The sequence below is a fragment of the Rhopalosiphum maidis genome, chromosome 4 (genome assembly GCF_003676215.2).
Source record: "Rhopalosiphum maidis isolate BTI-1 chromosome 4, ASM367621v3, whole genome shotgun sequence".
Lineage (NCBI taxonomy): Eukaryota > Metazoa > Arthropoda > Insecta > Hemiptera > Aphididae > Rhopalosiphum > Rhopalosiphum maidis.
The window spans coordinates 51,210,754-51,234,491 of NC_040880.1; the positions used below are offsets into that span (position 1 = coordinate 51,210,754).

General features: G+C 30.4%; 1 protein-coding gene across 21 annotated transcripts in view; it reads left to right on the forward strand.

Annotated features, from left to right (window-relative positions):
- LOC113559236 (MAP7 domain-containing protein 2-like) overlaps positions 1-23,738 on the forward strand; it is a 36,643-nt gene that overhangs the window by 11,121 nt on the left and 1,784 nt on the right. For 3 of the 21 annotated variants that reach the window (XM_026964882.1, XM_026964879.1, XM_026964881.1), the window contains exons 2-15: positions 11,828-11,899; positions 12,313-12,381; positions 13,116-13,216; positions 13,316-13,483; positions 13,578-13,705; positions 13,863-14,011; positions 14,135-14,230; positions 16,346-16,741; positions 20,216-20,508; positions 20,753-21,034; positions 21,160-21,401; positions 22,463-22,586; positions 22,683-22,999; positions 23,470-23,645. In XM_026964882.1, coding sequence (XP_026820683.1) covers positions 11,828-11,899; positions 12,313-12,381; positions 13,116-13,216; positions 13,316-13,483; positions 13,578-13,705; positions 13,863-14,011; positions 14,135-14,230; positions 16,346-16,741; positions 20,216-20,508; positions 20,753-21,034; positions 21,160-21,401; positions 22,463-22,586; positions 22,683-22,999; positions 23,470-23,645 — 2,613 coding nt within the window. Of the gene's footprint in view, positions 1-1,541; positions 2,052-9,272; positions 9,646-11,827; positions 11,900-12,312; positions 12,382-13,115; positions 13,217-13,315; positions 13,484-13,577; positions 13,706-13,862; positions 14,012-14,134; positions 14,231-16,345; positions 16,742-20,215; positions 20,509-20,752; positions 21,035-21,159; positions 21,402-22,462; positions 22,587-22,682; positions 23,000-23,469; positions 23,646-23,738 lie in introns of those variants that run through there. The other 18 variants (XM_026964896.1, XM_026964893.1, XM_026964895.1 and 15 more) reach the window with 14 other exon arrangements.

The window sequence follows — 23,738 nt, forward strand, 5'->3', positions numbered from 1 at the left end:
TGGTTTTTAGATGTAAATTGTAGTGAAGATTTAGAATTAGAAAGTTATAAGGATGACCTTAGTACGTGATGTCAAAATAAAAGTTAAAGCTGTGTTGTATTATTACGTTATTTCTACTGTTATCTACATGGATATTTTCTTATAGATATTTACATCTGTCGGCTATTTTTTCGTGTTTTATATTCTGACCTCATTTTATGGCATTACTGGTTTGTTATACACTTCCCCAACCAGACTGACCAGGGTCAGGGTCATGTCCATGTGTCTATGTTCCAATGAAGTGATGAGTAATAATCAGCGTCTTGTTATGTTTTGTTGATATATACAACAGGAAATCACTTCCTATATTAATTAATAATATATTTAAGATCTGTTGTTTATTTTTATATAGTTCAAAATTATAAATTTTAAATTTTAATCAGTGGTACTACTAACTATTCATTACTTTTAATCTTTCCATTATATCATATCATCAAGTTATTTTGTATTAATTCTATAATTAATTTACAAAAATAAAATAGGTACTTATACGTAAAAGTAAACTTGTATAGTTAAAAGTTTAGTAACCAAATATTAATATTACTTTTATTTTATAGTCATAATCTAAACACATTTAACCATTTATTTTAATAGTGAATGCATATTATATGTATTTTCTTAAAAAAATGTATTTCTTAAAATTATTAATTTTTATATTCCCGATTTTAGGTTATTAAAACATGGATGAAATTACTTTATATTATCTTTGAACTCATACTATAACTAGGTTCTATAATATCAATACCTACCGTTTCTGAATTTTCTATAATTACAATAATATGTTCAATTATTCAAGCATTACTCTATTTCTTAAATCTAAAATTTGATTATTAATTTTATGAATACGTAACGTTTAAAGTTAAAACATTCAATTGAGATTTAAAACATTATATACGCTTAAAATACTTCTTATTTTTAAACATATATAAATAATACTGCTGCTGCTGTGTTATTATGTATTTGAAATCGTGAGAGTTTAAATTGCTAGTCTTTTTAGTGATATTTATTCAAGTTCCATTCCATTCAATTACTATAATATTTTATTATTTTGGGTACGAATAAATAATACAATAATTTCAGATAGGTTACTCATGAACTTGTTAACATTTTGAAATATTTTTACATCGCGTAAAATGTGTTCACGCGAAGATGATACGCTCTATGTAGTATGTACAACAATAATAATCAGTCATACATAATTTTAATTTTAGTAAGTAACAAAGACCATTAATTTCATGTTTATCACCTATATAGTATTAATTTTAAATGATAATTAACATATGCTCCCGTTTAAAAATCAAAGAAAACCTAAGTTTTATTTTTATTATATTAATCACGTGTAATCAGGTACTCGATCGTAATAATAAACGTTTATCTCTATGTACCTCTATATAGGTACCTTTTATTCGTAAATTATACCTTGCAAAATTGGTTATCGTTTTGAAAGCCATCTTTCAAAGTATATATTATACTTATTATTATACATCATCAATTGACTCCGGAGTTATACGTCCCCTCCAGCCGCGCTGCCGGCGGAATGTCGGTTTCTGCACTGGTTTCAGGCTTCAGTAGGTTAGTAAGTGTCGTTCGTGCCGTTCAGTCGCCAGTCGCTCCGCCGCTGGTAATCCAGCCATGCGATTCAGAAGCCATTACGCTATCAAATTTCAATCAATTCGCACGTGCGTACATTAGTACAATTTGTAATAGATATTCATATGCGTTTAAATAGTGTTTTAATTTTATTTGTGCGAAATATGATGCGGTTTACAACGTGACATGGTCGACAGATTTTACTATGGCGGGTCTATTAAGGGTACCACATTACCGACATAGTGGCGAAGATAGCAGGCGAACCGGTCCCGAAGAAGGGATCGATAATTTGTTGTTGGTGCCTGAAAGCGTGCTGGATATGGACGGCAATCAACTTAGGGATGACTTGAACGGTTTGAGATTTGCATTTCGAAAACAATATCTACAGGCGGATCTCGGGCCTCAGGGAAATATTTGGATATGTAAGGTTTATCATGATGTATTTTACATAATTTTACAAGTTTATTTCTGTTATAATTATGCTGAATTGCAATTCTACATATTAAATAAAATAACAGTTTTGTAGGTAGTGTTATTGTGGTTGTCTTTAAAAAAAAAAAACTTTTTCTAATAGTTAGTACCTCTTAATATGCATATATAATATATAATAGTATATATGTGTTAGACAGTTACTATCATATATATATAATTACAGTATATAGTACCAAATCGTCAAATCGATGAATATTTAATCAATTATCGAGCTTGACCTAAATTATTTTTGATATTAATATTATTATGTGTATGAATATCGTATATTTTTATAGAACGCATATAGCTTATACAACATAAACTTACTGTATATTTTAGTATTTTATTTTATGATAGAATTTTATATAATACTTGTTACAATACATTATAACATAATTCTCATTTATATATTAACTGTGTTAACGTTACCACACCCTTCAACTACGACCAAATCCATTTAAGTAATTAGTTTAATAAAAATTCATAATTTTATTGAAAATGGTCATTTATTATACACGGTTTTAATTATGTTAACGAGATAATATTATATGTATAAACTAACTATCCAAAGTGTTTACAATGTTTTATCTATTTCTATATTATTTGATGTTTTGCTTCAAACAAAAATATTTTTTATCATATGATAATATTACTAAGTTGATTGGTTTTTTAATGTTTTGTTTGTATATCATTGTTTACCTGTAGCAAACACGAATACATGATGACAACTTATTATAATATTTATTTATGTATTGATAAAGTTTATCTAGCAAATTCTTATACTGTGTAAGAGATCTTGTTGATGTGATTTTATCAATATCACTTTTCAGGTTAAGTCATTAGACATTAAAATCTACCGTTTTAATTATCGATTAGTTTTAACTTTACTAATTTCCATATTTATTTATATTGAACCTAAATTTAAATGGTACGAATATATTATTGGCAGCTTTGAACAACGTGTACGTATCAGACACGGTTAGATGATTATTTTTTTTCCAGCCGACAGATTTTTCGAATGGTCATTGTATATTTTTCTTTTTTATAATGACTAAGGTATAAAAACGTTAGCTATGAATTCTTTTTTTATACATAATTTTTATTTTAAGATTGGCACGTACATCTATTGTTAATATTTAGGCCGTATCGTGCAATAAACCTATTTCAATGACCACCCTATAAGAGTGTTCTAATTAACTAAAAATTATCCGGCATTTATTGAAATTGATTATAGTTGCCTTATGTTATAAAATCATTAACATATTTTGGAGTATCGTGTTTATTAAAAGAAATAATAGTTGTAATTTGTCAGAATTATACTATTGAACTATTTAAACATGATATTGATCAATAAATTTATTCGTTAAAATATATAATTTTTCAACATTTAAATTATTTATAATTATTATTATAATATACATATAGGCATTTAGTCTAAGAAAAAAACTTCTAGCGAATTGATGTTAAATAATTTACAAGAACAACAACTATTATATTATGATATAATACTACATTTGAAAAAACGAAACTATAAATATGTATAGGTACTAATTTGAGGGTTATGTTACTGGACAGTCTCCCCCTCACGCCAATTCACGTAGAAAAAAATGTTAACAAATTTTACTTAATGTAGAAATAATAGTTACAGATTGTAAATATTTTTTTAATAATAAAAGTAATAAATTATATTATTTTAGTTTTATAATTGACTACTCCAGTAGCATTCGAGAACAATTGACTGAACATTATGATAAAAATGACGCAATTCGCACAATCATGTAATTACAGTAATTTGGCCAGTGAAAGTGTAACTATGCCAAATTACATTATAGTCCATAACAATATTCCCAATTCATAAAAAAAAAGAAAAATGATTTAATATATTTTGTAACCGTCGCAAAGATGGAGTTAGATCAGTTCCCGGATTTTCTTAAAATCTTAGTTTTCGTCATGGAACGTAACAAATAGTTGATAACTTGCAATAGTTCAATTTATTAAGGTATTATTCTATTTAGCCTTCAACTCCGATACATCCTTGACATTGAAAGCCTGGAGATTCTGAGGCATCTAATTATTTTCATATTTATATGCACGTATTAGTTGTTGAATGTAACAAAGAAATAATAACACGGTAGCCACGTGAGTTGTTCGAATAGAAAATTATACACATCAGTTTCATAAAAAAAATAACAAGATCTATAACTACAAGAATTTCGAATTTTATAGTCAATATCATATATCAAGGAATCTATTGATCTTATAACGATTTAACTTAATCTGTTATCGCTTTTTTTTATTACACTGAATACCCCATGAATGTTTTAAACTTTTTCCATTGATTACATAGTATAGTAGACTCTTAATGATAAATTCTAAATTTGTTCAGTATTTTGCCGAAAATATTTTAATACTTCTGAAAACTATACAGATATATATAGTTATATAGATAGGTTCTTTTAGAAAATGTGTGAAGTGTGTCTACAACTTTTTAATAATTTAAACGATGAAAAATATTTCCCCTATAGTTTTTATTTTAGTATTTTATAAAGATGTGATTTATTTGTTTTACGTATCTTCAACATTTTTAGATTTAAGACATATTATTGAAATTTGTAAACTAATTTGTTAATTTCACTTAATTTTAACTTTGTAGACCTTAACAATATTTAATATTAAAATTTATATATTATTTTATTCTATAAATATGATAAGCTACCAACTAATATAGCCAACCATAACTATTGAAGTCACTCGCAAATACAGTATTCTCATGTTTAAAAATTATTATCATTTTAATAACATTTAAAAATGCATTAATTAATCATGTTTTTTTTTTTTTGTTCAAACAAAATCGATTTGGTAAGTACTTAATGCGAACCACAAATTTTGTATATTTCCAATAAAATATATAAATTATAATTAAGATTAAAGTATTTTTAATGTTGAATTAGTCCAAGGAGAATTTAAATTTAAAAAATGATCATTTTTATCATAGGAAAATGTTTATAGCTATTAAAATATTATTTATGTTAAAAAACCGTCAATTACAAATTTGTAAAATATAAACTTATCCTTAGTATGAAAATGCATATTTTTACATCGCGTATACTACTGTTATCAATCTGTAGTATACAGTTAACTATGTCTACACTCAAATTTTCAAATTATTGTTATATATTCTAAGTATCTATTATCTGTATTGATATTTTAGATATTTTAAATTTTAACTGTGGTAGATTTATTGTTTAGTTAATTGTTTAACATTTATAGTCAATGTATATTTGGTCTAATTACCAAAAAATTGATTTGATGATATTTTTTATTTACACGTAATGAATAATACGACTAAAGGAGATAAACAATTTTTTATAAATTAATTTATGTATTTATCGCCTTTAAATTAAAATGTTTATTATAATAAAAATATAATACTGGCTTGTGCATCAATTGATCAATTAGGTGCTAGTCTTTATATTTCCACACATTCTGCGGTACTATTCAGGGACGTCGTTTCACATTTTTTCATGGGATGCAAAACCAATATTGAAAATCTAAAGTAATACCAGTCACTCGCATGATCGAGTCATCCCACGAAATTTTTTCAACACACTTTTTGTGTAAATTAGATCATTTTATAGAAATTATAGTATAAAACAAATAACAATAATTATGTTTATGGGATGGATTTGCACACCCTTGCATCCCTCAAATGACGCCACTGGGTACTTATATTATATTTATTATTATTATACCTATATAAGTATTATTCGTACTTCATAAACGCGATGAAAAGTGTGCTGTATTTTTAATGCCATTTTTTCATGTAATGGTCGATTAAACTGTGATCATTATTGAGTTACAAAAAAAAAACTAGAAATTATATAGTAAGTACTCGTCTTTATATCGTTATATTTTTTTAAGTTAAATTGTTGGTCAATGACCACGTGTCATTCCGGGTGGTATAGGTATATAGTATATACTGTTGTATTTGATCTGGAAGGTCATTGGAATTCCTCGTCTCGTGTGTGAGTATTTCGGTTAGAACTAAATATATTTACTTGATTTTGGTAATTACTAATTAGTTTATACCTATACACCGTAACTACCAAAATGTATTGAATCATTTTTACGGTTCCTTACGGCATAATGCACTGTGCAATCAAAAATCTGAATAAGGTATTTGAATTCTACAATTAACCGTTAATTTTTTTTCCACGCCATTATGATATAGTCGTACATTGTTGATAGGTATAGTATGCATACAACCATTTGACCTCGTTTTGACAAGACATAAGTAGAATATAAAATAGTATTATCTGTGGTTATTGCCATTTACGTTATGATGTATACTAGTATACTATATTAGTATAATTATTATGTTATTTACAATTATCTTAAATACGCACCGTATAATTTTTCTTTATCATAATTTTAATTAAACCTTTTTGTCCCTTAATACACATTTGTATATGCATCTAGCTATTTTATTTCATAGAGAAAATTATTATGGTCATTTATGACGAGCGTTTATTCATCTGAAATGCATTATATTATTAAGAAAGCTGCATCTAGGACACATGACGTGTAATGTGTAAGTAAAGGTTATAAAAGAGTACATGGTCTGAGTGTTAGCATCACTAATGTTAAAATATATACTAAAGAAGAGTTAAAAGTGAAAGTTTAATGAATAACAGGATAATTCAGGACCATTATTTTATTTTTATTATTAAGTATATGCAATATTTAGTTAAAAAGTGTCACTATTGTTTCAAACTTTCTGAGGTTAACAATATGATTTAAGAATTGCATATTTTAATAAGTGTAATTTGGCGACTTACGTCAATAATATAGATGCACTGCTACTTACATATAAAATAGTATATAATATTTATACGATAGATGACATTTTAATAAAAAAAATTAGTAGATGACAATAAAACTATTTAATTTAATATGATGATTTTAATATTACTACAATACTACTTACCATACATGAAAATAAAATTCTCAGGATTATTCATTTTAAATTCAATTGCCATTAATTCCTAAGGACATCACAATTTTGTTTCAAAAGTATTAAATAACTATCAGCAGTTAATTCATTAATTCGTTATGATTTTCTGTATATTTTCATATATTTAACTTAAAATGTAATAATGTGTATAAATTGTACATAATGTGTTTTAATAAAACTTTTATAGAAGTAAAATAATGAATGTCTATTATACATTATTCGTTAACTCACAAATGTTAAATTTCGCTCGCTTTTCATAAATTTATATATATATATATACATCATATAAAAGAAATTAATCTATTGTACAATTTAGATGGGGATCGAATTACTTCTATAATTGGTGAAGATATTTTCCTTTATTTATCAATTGTAAATGTATTCGCATATGCATATTGTATACGTTAATGCATATTTTCAATAACTGAACAACAACATAAATTTTCAAATATAACAACCAATGTTAATTGTATAAATAAAATATTTGATAGCCTGCCGATGAAAAACATTTAAAAAAGTTATATATTTTTGTTTTGTGTTTATGAGCTTCAGTAGTTAACAATTTACCATACCTAGAGAATGGAAAGTATAAAAATATAAGACAATAAAATTTGAAATTTTTAATAGGTTATAGATAGATATAATGTATAATCATATAGTGTATCTAAATATTTTGTCTGATGTTTAGATATTTTAAGTCTTCAGTTTAGAAATATATGTTTATATTGTATATTAAAAAATATTCCAAAATTAAATCGAATGCTATTAAGTATTAAACTCAACAGTAAATTTTTCATTAGTACATTTTATATACTTAATATATTAAGTCGTTTTGATATTTATTATATTATTATTGCCCTCTTCAACGGATAAAATCTGCCGAAAAAAAATTTATTTCCAAGTAAATAAAAAAAAATTCGTAACGACCGAAAACCGATTTGTATTTGTGTTTAGATAAAAATGTATACCTATTATATTATATATATATATATATCTTGAAAGGACATATATATATACCAATACAAGATATTTATAACATGGTCCGTTTTTAATCATTTTGATATTAAATGATATTTAATAATATATTGTGAGGTACATTTTCTTATTAATTTATCAATGAGTGTATTATAAATACTATTTTACAGTCCTTATAAAGATTAAATAAAAAACAATTATTATACATATACCGCAAAAAGAATTAATTGCCCAATGTAAATATAGCTTTTGTTTATTAAAATTAAAGTTAATATATTACAAAAATAAAATGTTTATGTCTGTACTGTACCTACGTTAAAAGCATGCAAATGTTTAGATATATCAATACATTATATTACTTAAAAACGTAAATGTTAGTGTGCTGTATATAATAGTACGTGCCTACCAAACAAATAAATTTGATTTAATTTAATTTCAAAAAAAAAAAAAAAACACTTAAACTAACGTTAGAAATACTCTAATAATATTTAATGTCGTATTCGGAACGACGCGACGTGATTGAACAAATTACAATAATAATAATAGAAATTTTATCTATCTCTACAATTATTATTATTCCTCATCCACTAACTCGTCTGCAACGGTCATAATCACGCGTATATTAATAATAGTATTATACTGTTTACACGACGTAGTCGACGGTGTGGCACGCGCAATGCCTTCTCGCTAATTAATAAAAAACTTAAAAACTCGATACAACAGTAATAATATTATGTAAAACGAATACGTTGCTTGCCATAACGTAATATACCTACCCGACTACACCGTGCGTACGCCGACGGATAACAATTATAATAATTAGACGATTATTGTTACTATTTTTTTTTATTTCTCCGACCAGAGTTCGCACATAAACCGACACACTCACACGCACACACACGTTTATATATGTTATAATATTAATATTAATTTTTTTTCACGGGCCACCTCCGTCCTCGCAGTTTAAGCGCACCACATAAGTATATACGTGAGCGGATCGAGACTGACGACCGGCCGACCTACCGCCGACGTAGTCTCTCCGCTCCCGTCGCGCGACGTATATGAGATACGTTTGTACAATAAAATATTGTGTATAGTGTTGTCTTATATTATGTATGTCAGTCGCAGCCTCGTTTGCGTCGTCGTCGCCCGTTAGTTAGTTAGCTAGTTAGTCGTCGTCGTTAAAGTTCGAAATATTATCGTTGTAATTATCGTTCGCCGCGCGCGTATTGCATTCTGTCCAGTTTCTCGTCCTCGGCGGTCATGGAACATCCCGCTGAACCGCTGCAGCTCCGGTATGACGACGTTAACGACACGTTACACGATCGTTCGCCGTCACCCCCGCCTCGAAAAATACCGGAATCCGCACTATCCGCCCTCCGGGGCATACTGGTGTCGTCGCTGCAGATGCCGGCCGAGGCGCCCGTTCCGCGTGCTCGTCGGGCTCCTGGCCGGACGTCGTCCTCGTCACCGCCGCCACCTCCTCGGCGTCGTCCTCGTTTACACGTCACGTTTGAATCGCGGACGGCCCGCGCCACCGCCGGTACACTGCAGCTGTTGGTCTTTATATAAATAATATGCATTTATATATATATAACCATTATGTCTTTAAGCCTAGACTTGGGACTTATTCGCTACTCTTACGTTTCATTTGTTTAAAACCGAATAAGTTTGGACATGCGGTACGGTATTCTGGTATTGGTTGTTTTCACGGTCGGCAGTAGGAAATATAATTTTTTAACTCGATGGACAGTTGAATTTAAAATGTTGTTATATTCGTATTTTTTTAATCGCGTCAAAAAATATTAAAATATCACTTTTTTAACACCGCTTTATACGTACATCAAAGTTGTCCTATTTTGGGCAGTATAGACAAAAATCTTGAAAGTACTAAGCTCGTATTATTATGATAAGACAAGTATAATATAGTAGTATATAGTTTGCAGTGTGTTCAGAGTCGTAAATAATATTTTCTCCGTATTTTCTTTGAAAGACATTGACATCTGGTCCTTATATTAATCATCGTTGGTATAGATAATAATTATTTAACACCGTATTGACGCCCCTATGGTTGAGCGTATACTATCAAACTTTCGCGATGAGTCATCGTGAGTTTAATTTTTAAATTCTTCTCACCTCTACTCCCCGTTCATCATTTATTATTTTATTCTTACCCGCAATATACACGTGCAAACACATTTACGATCGTTTATCGTGGATCAATGATCATATTACGTTCGATTGTGGCACAGCTACAATGACGGTGACGACAACAATCTGTTGGCAAAGTTTCACCGTATATGTATACCAAACGCGTTGGTATATTCTTCTTGTGGCCCCAATTGACTTGAGATTTTGCTATAACGGAAAACATGTTACATCATGATGTGTAGCGCGTGGGGGCGATCGAGGAGAGAAGATCTCATTGCACATCGCGAGATCTATATAATCGATTATTCGTGTCATAATATATATTATATATCCGTCTGAGTGAGAAGAGTGGAGCACTACAATTAAGTCCACTCTAAGTCTGTGCAGAAGCTTTCTCGTGTCATGTAACCTACCTTATACCGTGGTAATGGGAATATTTATCGTGTTGAGTTAAATGCACGCTTGTCGTAGATCTATGATTTCTGATAAACGTAAGCACTTGTTGCTAATACTTACTATATGACCTAAGTACCTTAAAACACATAGAGCTAAAGTGTGTTAGATTGCGTTCCTAGGTACCCGCCGCAAATGTTGAGCCTATAAAACTTACTGCAGTCCGTGAATCAAATTTAATATCATATCGTCTTCGTTAAACAACATCTGCGCAATCTGTAATAAGTCATTAAGTTTTCGCCGTCGTTTTAATATTATTAATATTATTTCCTGATAAACGCAAAATATAAACTCGAGACAAACTGAAAGCCGAAAATTATTATGTTGCCGTCCGGTTTAAGAATAGAAACAACGTGCTCGACCGTTCTCTTTGCACCATGCGCTCATATAGTGTTATTGTGTGTGTCCACTGTGTCCGAATAACGTTTTCTTTTTAGGAGTGGTCACACCAGCCGTCTGTATTCGTTCGTGAAGGTCGCGACCGCCATGATGTCATTTTCGAAAAATATTTTTTTTTCTTAAACTCCATTTACGGTAGCACGAAATAAACGTGGCAATGTTGAATACGATATACATATAAGAAAAAAACGTCATTTTTTTATGTGTATAATCTACTTATAATGGCGACTTCCATATTATTATAGTTGCACACCACACCGGCTAATATACACTGCACTAAGGCTAGATCGCGATGTTTACACTTTATGATCATATTCGAATAACCGAATTAAAGGAAAATAGATCATTCTTTCTCTCTCTCTCTCTCTCTCTCTCTCTCTCTCTCTCTCTCTCTCTCTTCTGGGCTAGATGACTATTCGTGCGAGTTATTATGTTATTTGCTCCGCATATTATTTACGAATGCAATTAATGATGAGTCCTACGTGAGTGGGCATGAATTTTCGTATACCCACTCGGCTCGTCGAATAATATACAATAGGTACATTTAGGATATATTATTGTATTATATTAAACAACTGCATTGCAGTAAACGGGATCGGTCGAATATTTAATGCCGTCATTATGACACGTACACTTCTGAGCTACGAATAGTTCTCATTTATCTTAACAATATGTCATGCTTATAAAATTATATACAATTATTTAATTTTTATTATTTTAATTTTGTTTTTTTAGCAGGAGTGACCACTGTTAATTCTGACAACCGGCCAAGTACGGCACCAACACCACCTCAAAATTCTTCTAGAGGTTAGTCTTTTACAGTTTTACTAGTATATATTTATAATACTTTACTATATTTTAATTATTGTTATACCTCTGGAGTATAATTCGTTCAATAAAATAATATTACTATCATTTTGAATCTACAAGCTATTATTCTGTAGATAACAAACTTATACTTGAGCTACATCGCTATATACATAATTGGTGCAAGTAGTTATAAAATATATAAAATAAAGTGTAATATTCAAAATTAGTTATAAAATTAATAATAGGTAATAAAAAATTATAATATTTATTACAATTTACATATATTTTAATGTTTCACATACTTACTGTAAACGTTTTAAAAAAATACATCTTAACTTTTAATTTTTAAATATTATATAATATTTTTAAAATTTAAATTCAATTGTTTATTTTTTTTTCTATTCGATCAGCAGGCGGACTTCATTGGTTTGCCCATGGTGCAGATTCATTTGACTTTTATGATGAAACAGACGAAACAGGTTTAAATAAATGTTCTCCCAGTGTCTATAATGTCTTTAATAGGACAAAGACTAACACATAATATTCAATAAGTTATCGTCATATTTGTTTGCCTATTATTGTACAAATAATCGTGTTATACTAACAATTTTATGGTATTTAAAACGCAACATAGTTTTGTGTGGAATCCGGACTTAAAATAATTCAATTATAATATTAAAAAAGTTTAATTACCGTTATATGCGTATATATAAAACGCTATATCATTATTTATATTTAGAGCTATCGTAGAATCGTTTGGTTGGTTACTTTAAAAAACAACATACATTATATAATATGCTTTTAAACATTTAAACACAAACTAAAAATATATGTTATGTTGTTGCCGTTATTGGTATAGACGGTATGCAATCCAAAAGTGTACATTTTTTCATTCATATTCAATTTTTTTTTACGCTAACAATTTTGTTTTGTCTGAGTTTATTATTTTATGCTGGGTGTAGATTTATGCATCGAGAATATAAATAACAAACTACGAAACTAATATTATTTTCCCTTTGTCTTATCGTAATTATAATATCGTGTGTTTGTGAGTCGTGTGTTTTGATCTTAAAGAATGTGAGCATTACTATTTATGCTCGCACGTGCTTCTCAATGCCATTTGTGTGGGCGATCGCAGTTATTATTATGGGTCTATTAACTCTTATAATCCTTACAATGTATTGAAATTGGGTTATCATTTTTTTCTATGAAGGAAAAGAAAATGCAATCAAAGACCGTGAAGAACGATTGCGACTTGTTCGTGAGAAACACGACGAGGAACGCCAAAGAAAACTCGATGAGCTCAAACAACAAGTAATTTCATATCGATAGTTCGATATGTTTATTTATGCATTCATTGTTTGGTGGACTTTATTTATGTGTACTTTAACCGTATTCTGTTTTTCGTTACAGGCATTGGCTGTACAAAGGTATCGAGAACAAAAAGAAGAGGAAAGGCGGAGACGTTTAGATGAAATGCGTTTACGAGATACTGAAAGGCGACAACAAGTGGAAGAAAGAAAAAGACAATTGTTTGAAGCCGAGAGAGAGAAACGAGACGCTATACTAAAAAAAAATCTAGTAATATGAGAATAAAATAATTGGCTTTCGTGCACTGATCTTGCTTATTATTAATTGAAAATTTTTATTATACGCTTATATCATTACTTATTAGGAACGCGAGGCCAGAATTGTGTCAAAAAGAAGAAATGAGCGTAGTTCAATTGTTTTTGCATTTGGAAGTTCGACGCCTCGCATGCTTGAACCATCAGAAACTGGCGGATCGTACTGGGCTAGTCGCAGGTAAATAAAGTATTAATAATATACCTACTATATTTAAAAGTAATTCCTGTTTGATTTATTTTTCGTACAATTAGATTCTTGCCGTCGTATACGTACACAGTATCGCGTTTATTGCTTATATATTTATAATGTTTGATTTTATCGTATTGTTTCCTAGAGCTACATCTACCAGCAATGTGATGATGTTGAGCAGTACAACTCCTATGGGCCCTCTAACAAGGAGGTCATCAGAACGTGAGCTGAACGAATGTTCTGGGAAGAAAAGAGCTGCTTCAGCTGGCGGTCTTTCGAACCGTAGTACCGATGGTAAGCTCGTTTATATATATAGTATAGTAATATCTTCACATAGATAATCCGTGTTTTCGGTTTACGAGTACGATAATAAAATAAACTTTGAAAACGAAATAGTTTGAACGTCAGATTTTTCAGAGTACAATAATAAGAGACACTCTGTAATGGGTGTTTTGCATTGGAGTGATATGTGTTACCCTGTTATCCCAGAATACCCTGTAGATGTGGTGTGTGGTGAGTTTTATTGGGGACGAAAATCCTATACTATATATACGTGTGTCATATCCTAATATAATTGTGTGTCGATTGCAAATGCATGTAATATTTCTACGTGTAAATTTATGGATCAAGAACTAATTTGTCGGACAAAAAAATGTTGTGTATTTGTGCGTGATTCTACTTTTATTGTATTTTAATATTGATTGAATTATCTTATTTTATTAATTTCGCCTGTTATAGGTCAAAATAGTTGGTGTGAAATTGTGATTTACGTAATTTAGAGCTTACTATAATATAACTTTAAATTTAAAAAACAAATACTAGTTTTCAACTTAACTATGTACATAAATAATTTTTTCGAATTATACTTTTAAGAAGATAATTAACTAATATATATTTGACAGGGTTTAGGCGCCGAGAAAAGAAGATAATTTTATTGTATTGTTATATTCACTCGAACCGTTTATAGAAAACGCGTTCTGGGTGGCAGTAGTTAGTACTTAATATATAGATTAGTAGTACCATAAGGCTATAACAACAGTATCTATACATTTTTGTATACTTATTTGTGGCTTAGCGTAATGAAACCCCCTTCATCTACCGACCTAATAACGCGTACATGTTATATTATTATGTTTTAATTAGCTTTTGGCTAGCCCCGCGTACATGCCTATTTACTCTATCCGCTTCCTGCGCGTGTACCTATTAATAAGTATATATTACTAAGTAGAACAAAATTACCATCGTTTTGTGTACTAATTAATTAATTAGCTCTGTAAACTGCACGCGCGTGTTGTGTATACCCTGAAGCCGCGCTCGTGAACATACTATATATATATTATATGCAACAGTGGCGTTGTGAACTCGGATTACCTTATGGGAACAGCTTTTAATATTATATATATATTAAATAAAAGGCTTGCCGAACGCTAAATATAAACTCAATACAATCCGCGTTAGAAATGGCTATTCATAAAATAAATAAATATTATACCGTACAGCAATGCGCATAGTCGAAAAGACTCAATACGTTTTCAAACTTTCATTAAAATAATTTAAAATCAAAATTAATTAATTTGAATTTAACCATATTCAAATCAATCTTAAGTTAAATAAAATACAAAATGATTTTTTGGTGGTTTTTTTCATGATGATATGACATAGGTAAATGTCTAGACTATACTACTTGAATTTCATACAATAACGATTTTCAATCTTTTTGCGTTTCCAAATAAATCTTCGAATTTTTATATCAACCTCAATATATTTTATACACACCTGCGGGTTAACCTACGATCGCACGCATGCTTTACAGGCCTCATGCCGGATCTATAAGTTTCAAAAGAGCGGGTTGCCACAACTAATGTTAGAGGCCTCTTTAAAAAAAAATTGCTATTTAAAAATCAGAATATAATACTTATGTGTAATGTGTATTTTTTTTCGGTATATTATGATAAAAGTGAGAATTAATTTAATAATAAAATATTTCTACTGGGTTCCCTATGGCTGATGCGTGTTCTTTTAAATCGAGTAAAAACGTTAAGATAAAACTGAACAGTAGAATAAATGGAAATGGGTAGTTTCTTAAAATACGTATTTCTTTTTGACCGTTATTCAATATTATTAATAATTCATCACTTTACAAAGTTAGAAAATTTAAGACATCAATCTAAGGTCCCTAAAAAACCTCAAACTTGTGTTCCCGGTGCATTGCATATCGTGCACCCATTGACGTAACTATAGGGAACACAAAAGTGACTTGTGCACGCTCAAAAATAAAATCATTTTTCTATTAAATTTTGGCTATTTTGATTTTTGAAACATCATTAACTAAAATATTTTGTGCTATAGTGTTTATTAATAAAAATTCCCAGCTATCTGTGACCTCTTCACTTTTTTTGTGCACTTCCAAAATATTGATCTAGTTGCGCCTATGCTTGCACCTCTGCTAATTCCGCCACTGTTTATAGAAAAAATATATAAGACTGTATAGTATGTATTATGCTTATAAATAGACCGTTCGCGACGCCACTGAATTATGATTAATAAATGTTATACCCGACTATTGGTGATTTGTTCTGGAGGTGACGGTGCATCGCGTTTGTACATGTGTAACATATATGTGTTTAGAAGGCGGTGACGGGAGCGCCGAACGGAAGGCGGCCAGACGGAAGACGGACCTGATGCCCACCATCGTGTCCCCGCGTGACCTGACGCCCTGCAGCCGTCCCGGATCGTCCAGTTCGTCCCGTCGGTCACCAGGTAGGGCGAGTTCGATGACTCGGCTGGACGGCGCCGCCACCGCTTTCGGCGGCGGATGCGGGCGACTCCTGTCGTCGGCGCGCAGCATGAGCCACTTGGCCAGCGGTGGCGGTGGCGGGCGATCTGTCGTTTTAGGTGCCAATAAGGATCGCTCAACGCATCACCGTAGTATGATCGCCTTGAACCCGGTGCCGCCGCCCAGACCCACCAGAGCCGAGCGACTGCGCAAGCGCGCCAGAGAATTCGCAAACGGCGGTGGTGCAGGTACGTGGAATATACACACCAGCCGTACATATTATTATTTTATTACGGCAGCTGTGTAATGTATACGACATATTATACGCAAATTATTCGAATAGACTACACCTCGTTAACATGGCGACATCCCCATGGATCCTTGTTTCAACGTAACCTAACCATACATCACCCTCCAACCCTTTTTTAATCTTCGTGTGTATTGATCACTTATCGTTTATTGTATTGTGTCTATATTACGCGTGGACGGGCGAGTCCACCTAACAACACGTTCGCCGAGATTTACAAACACTCCAAAATATCCCCTTGAAAACGATCGCGTACCTATAGTTATATACCCAAGAGCCGATTAAATGGTACAAACACCTAAAATTTTTTTCTCTGCACTATATCCATCGCACACAGCATCTTTCATTTCATAACTAAACCGTTCAATTCTGATGAGAGTTGTATATTTTAACGTCCAAATAAATCTTGATACCTATACTTTTATATATAATATATTAATTCAATACTGATATATGTTACTAACTTTATGGGCTCAATATTCACATTTGCATATTTTTATATTGACATCCAATAGTAGCACAGCTGAGTAAATTAAAATATATTTTCTATTACAAAATGTGAACACTTTAAATGCAATTATGCTGATTTATATTTTTATATACTATATGTACTTGATATATTTTTTTATTTTTTTATTCAAAAATTGGTCGGTCATATTTTATAGATTTACGATTTTTACTTTATTTTAATCTTTAGTAACATCGAATTTTCTCGTAATTTAGATAATCAACCTATATGTATGTCCATATCGTGTTTTACATTTTTTTTTTCATCGATAGTCACAAAAACATTTCATGTATTATAGGGGTACCAGTCTGTGTCTTGCACTGTTTATGGCAACATTGTATTTGCTTATATAAAAGTAAATTTTTTATTGTGGATTTTTGAACTTAATTACTTTAATAGTAGATACTTTGCGAAATTATCTGTCGTTTTTGGACACTGAAGTTTCCATTAACGTTCGACTGTCGATCGTTTTTTTAAATTTTAACATTAATGTTTTTTTTATTTATTTCATATGTTTTAAAATCACAATATAACTCATTAAAACAACTGAAAAATGTAAATATTTAAAAAAAGTCTTTCATTAAATTCGCATCATCGAAAATCTTACAATATTAAATATTGCAAATTTGCAGTACGTTTACTTAACATTTGGTTACGAAAAGAAAAATGCGAAGAACTGTTTTCGTTATTGCTATTTGTATCTGGCAGAGATAGCAGGTGTAGGTATCTTAACTAAAATTTAAAGTATAATACATTAATAGTTAATACTCTTATATAGTTATATATTTAAACGTTTTCTGTATTATGGCTTAAATTTACTTCCTCGAATACATCCAACAATTCACGCACTCCAGGCTCCATCCATTATCAATACATATCGCATGTTACTACTGTCCCCACCTCAGTGTGTGGATAAGAAATTATTAATCTATCAACGTTTAACTACATATATTATATGACCGAACTTATGTTAAATAATATCGAGAATTGTTTATTCGAAATCTTATTACATTTTAGTATTTTACGAACATGGAGACGTCGCACCGTATTTATTATACGCTCGTTTAATATCGTCGTGGTGCAACTTATAACCTAGCCTGCAATTTTAGGGTTTTCTTCTAACTCTTACCAGTCTTACCTATATATACGACTCGTTATTTAAATTTAATGCGTTTTCATCTTGTGTATTAACGGACGATAAGGATCTTATAATGTTAAGTTTTCATATATTTATAAATAATCAATAACTATGTGAGTACAATATGTACTCGTATCACACCTGAACTTACGATTCTGTTTTCGTTAATCGCGACATGTGTAGGTTACATACTTCAAGTATTTCCCTTCGAAAACAAACGAAAATACCTAGGTAGAAGTTTGCATGATTGCATATTTGAGCATGTTTTTCCTATATGGCTATATAATATACCTGCTTTTATTAAATATTATAATACAAAAACCAGCATAGTATTTACAACGCTTTTCGCCTTTTCGTGCTTATTAGTTATTTATTTATTGTATTATAAATTAAGCTATAATTTCATATGTATTTCTGAAAAAAAGTTATTGAATGGACCTATCACAAAAATCATCTCTTGTATGGTATATCTTACATGATTTATAATTGACCTAATTGGTCTTAATTATCCATTAAAATATGTGTTTTTAGTTTTGAGTATAAAATATCTAACCATCTATATTTTAGTTATAATAATGTAAGTTAAACACGTAAATACATTTTACACTTAATTAAAAATATAATGTACATTATCATGGCACAGTCTATATACATTATTTATTCTGTTTTGTGTTCTAATATTTCGAAGTGTCTAACTTTCTTAATTAATTTACAATTTAATATAACTGCAGATTTAATAAAAACGTACGCAAGTATGTTATGAAATAATAAGAAAGGTACGCTGAAAAATTAGTTTAATAATATACCTACAAATGTACCTCTCGATGTCCTAATTTTAAGTATATAGTACATAATTTGTTAAGTTTATTTTGTTAACATTTATAAATAAAATGCATGTATACCTATTATTATTAATTTTAATGTTTATGTCCCGAATGCATGCGTATTGGTCTCACCTGAACCCGTTCAAACAGTAAGTGCACTTTATCCAACAGGTGGCGGTACTCGAGTTTGGGCCAAGGCGATTCATATCCACACCAAGTTTCTAATAATAATAATAATAATAATAATATATTGATACAAAACTAATATTTTTACCGAATGTTTAATATTTATTGTATTTTACTTGTCTAATATTTCTATTTCCAGTCACATTAATTTCAAATTCACTAAAATGTCAATCGATTTTTTTTAATACTTTAATATACGGTTACATGTACAAATTGATCATACACGCAGAATATTTTCGCTATTGTTTTTTCTCAATATCAGTTTTAAACTAATAAGTAATGTGGTTTTTTTTGTTTTGTTTTATACGTTAATCAACGAGTAAAATTAAAATATAATATCACCTATATGGTGATAAATTTAAAAAAAAATGTGGCTACTTAACTATTTTGCAGTTCGTTAAACCAAGGCTTCACACCTATAATGATTCATTTAGGTGTAAAGCCTTGAATTAAACAATGTTTTACATTGACCGTATAAAACGGTAAGATTGTAATAAATACTGACGATTATAGAAAAAACAACGATAATTACACAGTTATTTAACGTAAACATTTACAATATTATACTGTCGTAAGACCTTGTAAAACATTAAATGTTAACTTTTCTGCGTGTATGATTTTCTGATTAAATCTATATATTTTCTTGTCTAATTTCCATTTCTTTTTTTTTATTTAATTTAATTTTATATTAAACGCATATAATTAAAAAATGCAATGAGCGTCGATGCAAGCTAATCCGTACGTTGATTGATTGTTTAGGCATGAAATCTGGTGAAATGACGCCGAATCGACCCCAGAGTTCCATGAGTCAGTCAAGCACTGGACCTTTGCCAACGCAACCGAGGTCCAGGCCCGTAGCTACGCCTCGCAAACCACGACCAATCAGTATAGCCGTAACCGGCGTCACATCCGATCAACCCATTAAGTCTCCAGCTACGGGCGAAAGACCACCACTGCCCAAAGTGAATGTTACCAAAAAGTCGATTACTCCTAAAGTGGAAACTAAAAAATTCCCCAACGACAATACAAAACTGCAGTCGACAACTGTCAAGGTATAATATTTTTATTTTTTTATTATATTCATTTGCGGTGCCAATAAAATTTATGATATGGTAATAGTTTTTCTAATTTTTACCGCCGTCCTCTCCTCCCTCCCCCCAAAAAAAAATAAAAAATTGATTTGTTTATAATATTATAATTTAATGTTATACATATAGAGTGTTATACTACTGTATTCGATAATATATTATTAGTATTTTATATAATAATAAACGCTTTATTTTTTTGTGATTTTAGGAAAAAAATAAGAACGCAAAGAATTCTACTGAAACTCCCGATAACGTTGAATCTTCCGAGCAGCAGCACACCGTCGCGGTGGTACCCAAAGACGAAGATAGTCGTGAAAATTCAAACCAAGGGTCAGTGAACGACCTGGCCGAATGCGATATGACCGCTTCAATGTTGGCTACAAAACAGAAGATCTCGACTGAAGAAGAAGCCAAGGCCGCGTTGGCGGAACGCAGAAAACTAGCGCGTGAACAAGCAGAGAGAGACGCAGAGTTAGAAAGACAACGATTGGTATGTCTATCTAACGTTATAGTCTTACACATAAATAATAATAATTTGATATGCTAGTAATTGATTAAATAAAACGTAGACATGTTATTTATTCTATTGGTTTTATTTCTATTCGTGCATGACAGGAAGCCGAAAGATTGGCCGAAGAAGAACGGTTACGTTGCGAAGAAGAAGAACAACGCCGACAAGAAGAAGAACAACTGCGAATGTTGGAAGAGGCTAGGAAATCCGAAGAGTTGCGGTTACAGTTGGCCATTGAAGAAACGAAAAAACGTGAAGAAGAAGAAAAAAAACGGAAAGAAGAAGAGCACAAGTTGAAATTAGAAAAAGAAGAAGCAGACCGCAAAGCGAAAGAAGAGGCTGAAAAGTAAGTCATTTACACAACTTCAACCCATAATGTTTATTATAGTGAGAAGTACATTATTATACTCGATTATAATTATGTACCATGCTAATACACCAATGAGTAATTTGTTTCCAAGGGGCTGAGGCTTTATTAAGCTATTAAAATTGGCGTATACACTTATCAAAAGTTAATATTTTATATGTTAAAACATTTTAAAAATAATTACATTTTTCATCAACGTATTGTATATTATATTATATTGCATTCGGTTGGCTAAACGCCAATACATTATAATGATGGTATATTATAAGGCTCATATTATGTCCATATAAGGTTTGGTATCTCTGTCTCTCCCACGTGAATGCAAAATGTTGTTCAATTAAATACGCCACTAGCTACTGGAAAATTATTTTAGAATTAAATAACCTTTATTATACTTTATAAAGCCTGTTAGCGGCATTTCAGAAATTTCTAAAATGTAATTGAAAACTAAAAATGTATACCAGCTTAACGGTATAATTAAAAATTAATACCCAAAAACTAATTAATAAAGCAAAAAGATGGTTTAAACTTTATTTTTCACTATCATAAACGGCATTATAATTATATAGATAATTGAAAATCCCTATTTCTAATCTACATTTTTGAAAAAAAAAATGTATTTTTATACTTTTTTTATATTTTGTACTTTTTATATACTTTTATAAATATCATATTTAGAATATAGAAATCGAATTTCAAATGAATAGTTAAAAGTTTATAACATCAATATTTATAGCTTAGATTAATGAAGTATAAACATGATATAATAATATGACATTCGATTAGACACTATGCGTGTTATTTATGTTGGTTCCCTACTCTGCTCTTATTTTATTAATTTTTATAAATCAAAATTCTCAGAAATATATTCTGCTTCCAAGTATGAAATTAAAAAAATATATTTCTAAAAACGTTACACATTTTCTGGAAAACAACTGTTTATCTACTTTTAAAATAAACATTCTGTATTATAATAAATTTTAGATTTCTTAAGTAATAGGTATTTTTAATACTTAAACTTAACATGAATTGTTTCACAGGCTGAGACAAGAAATGGAAATCAAATTGAAAAAAGAGGAAGAAGACAGGCAACTTAGACGTAAACGAGTCGAAGCTATTATGCTGCGGACTAGGAACCAAGGCAAAGGAAACGCGTCGACCAAAGTATGTATATTCTTATAGCCATAGCACATAGGTCTAAAAGATGGTAATAGCCGTTTTATGTCGTCGAATTTTTAAAATAAAATAAATGTTTTCCAGGAAGAGACTGAATCTGCCGAGCAACAAGCCGGCGAGAATAAAACGGAAAAACCGTCGTCGGACCCGATGACGACTAGTCAAGGACCGGTATCTGAGACCGAAGCGATGCTGACCGCTGAGAGAGTTCATTCGTCGTCGTCAACGACGTCATCGGCATCGTCGCCGACATCACCGCCCGGCGAAGCGCTTTCTAACGGATTGCTTCCGGTAGAAACTTCCGGTTCCAAACAAAACGGCCGTGCGGACAACTCGGCGGTACATCAAAGCAACGGCTGCCTTCCTACAGCCAACGGTGGTACAGTTTTCAACTCGGAAGTGTACGTATATATAACACAATTGTCTATCTAGCATGGCTGTTTAAGTAATTCTTAACACGCTCACATAATATGATATTAATTATTTTGAACGAAACTTTTGTATTCATATTGAATCTAATGATAATTTGTCTTATTCTTAAGCAATTTAGAGTTTTGATAAGAAGAATGAAGTAACAAGGTGTTATAATATTATATATAATATATTTGTGGCATATTGTGCAATATGCACTATATTTTTCTTATCAAAAACTTTCAATGCTTACATAATTTTTTTTTTAACGGCTTATTATTTACACAGACATTTAAGTGAAATATTCTGCTTCAGGTTCAGAAATTAATAATATACGTTTATGTTGCAAAATAATTGAATTACATAAAAAGATAAAATTATGTCATAAGTACTTCAATATAATTATTTACTTAAAATAATTGGTTTTTGTTTGTTTTAACACTGTTTAATTTTCCTCCAGACAATTAAACAACGTGACTAACAATCTGCTAGATTTATCGTTGGAACCCATTCCGTCTGACGCTCTGTCCACACAACAAATCATTGACATCGGCATGAAAAAGTGCATTCAAGACAATACCACGGAGTTTACCACGTACCAAGAAACTAATAGATCAGAACAACAAATCGTCAACGGTAAATATAATTATAAACTTTTAAGAGGCTTTTACACCCACATATGTTATCTCCATGTTAAAACATAAAGCATAGAAAATTTACATTCAGTAA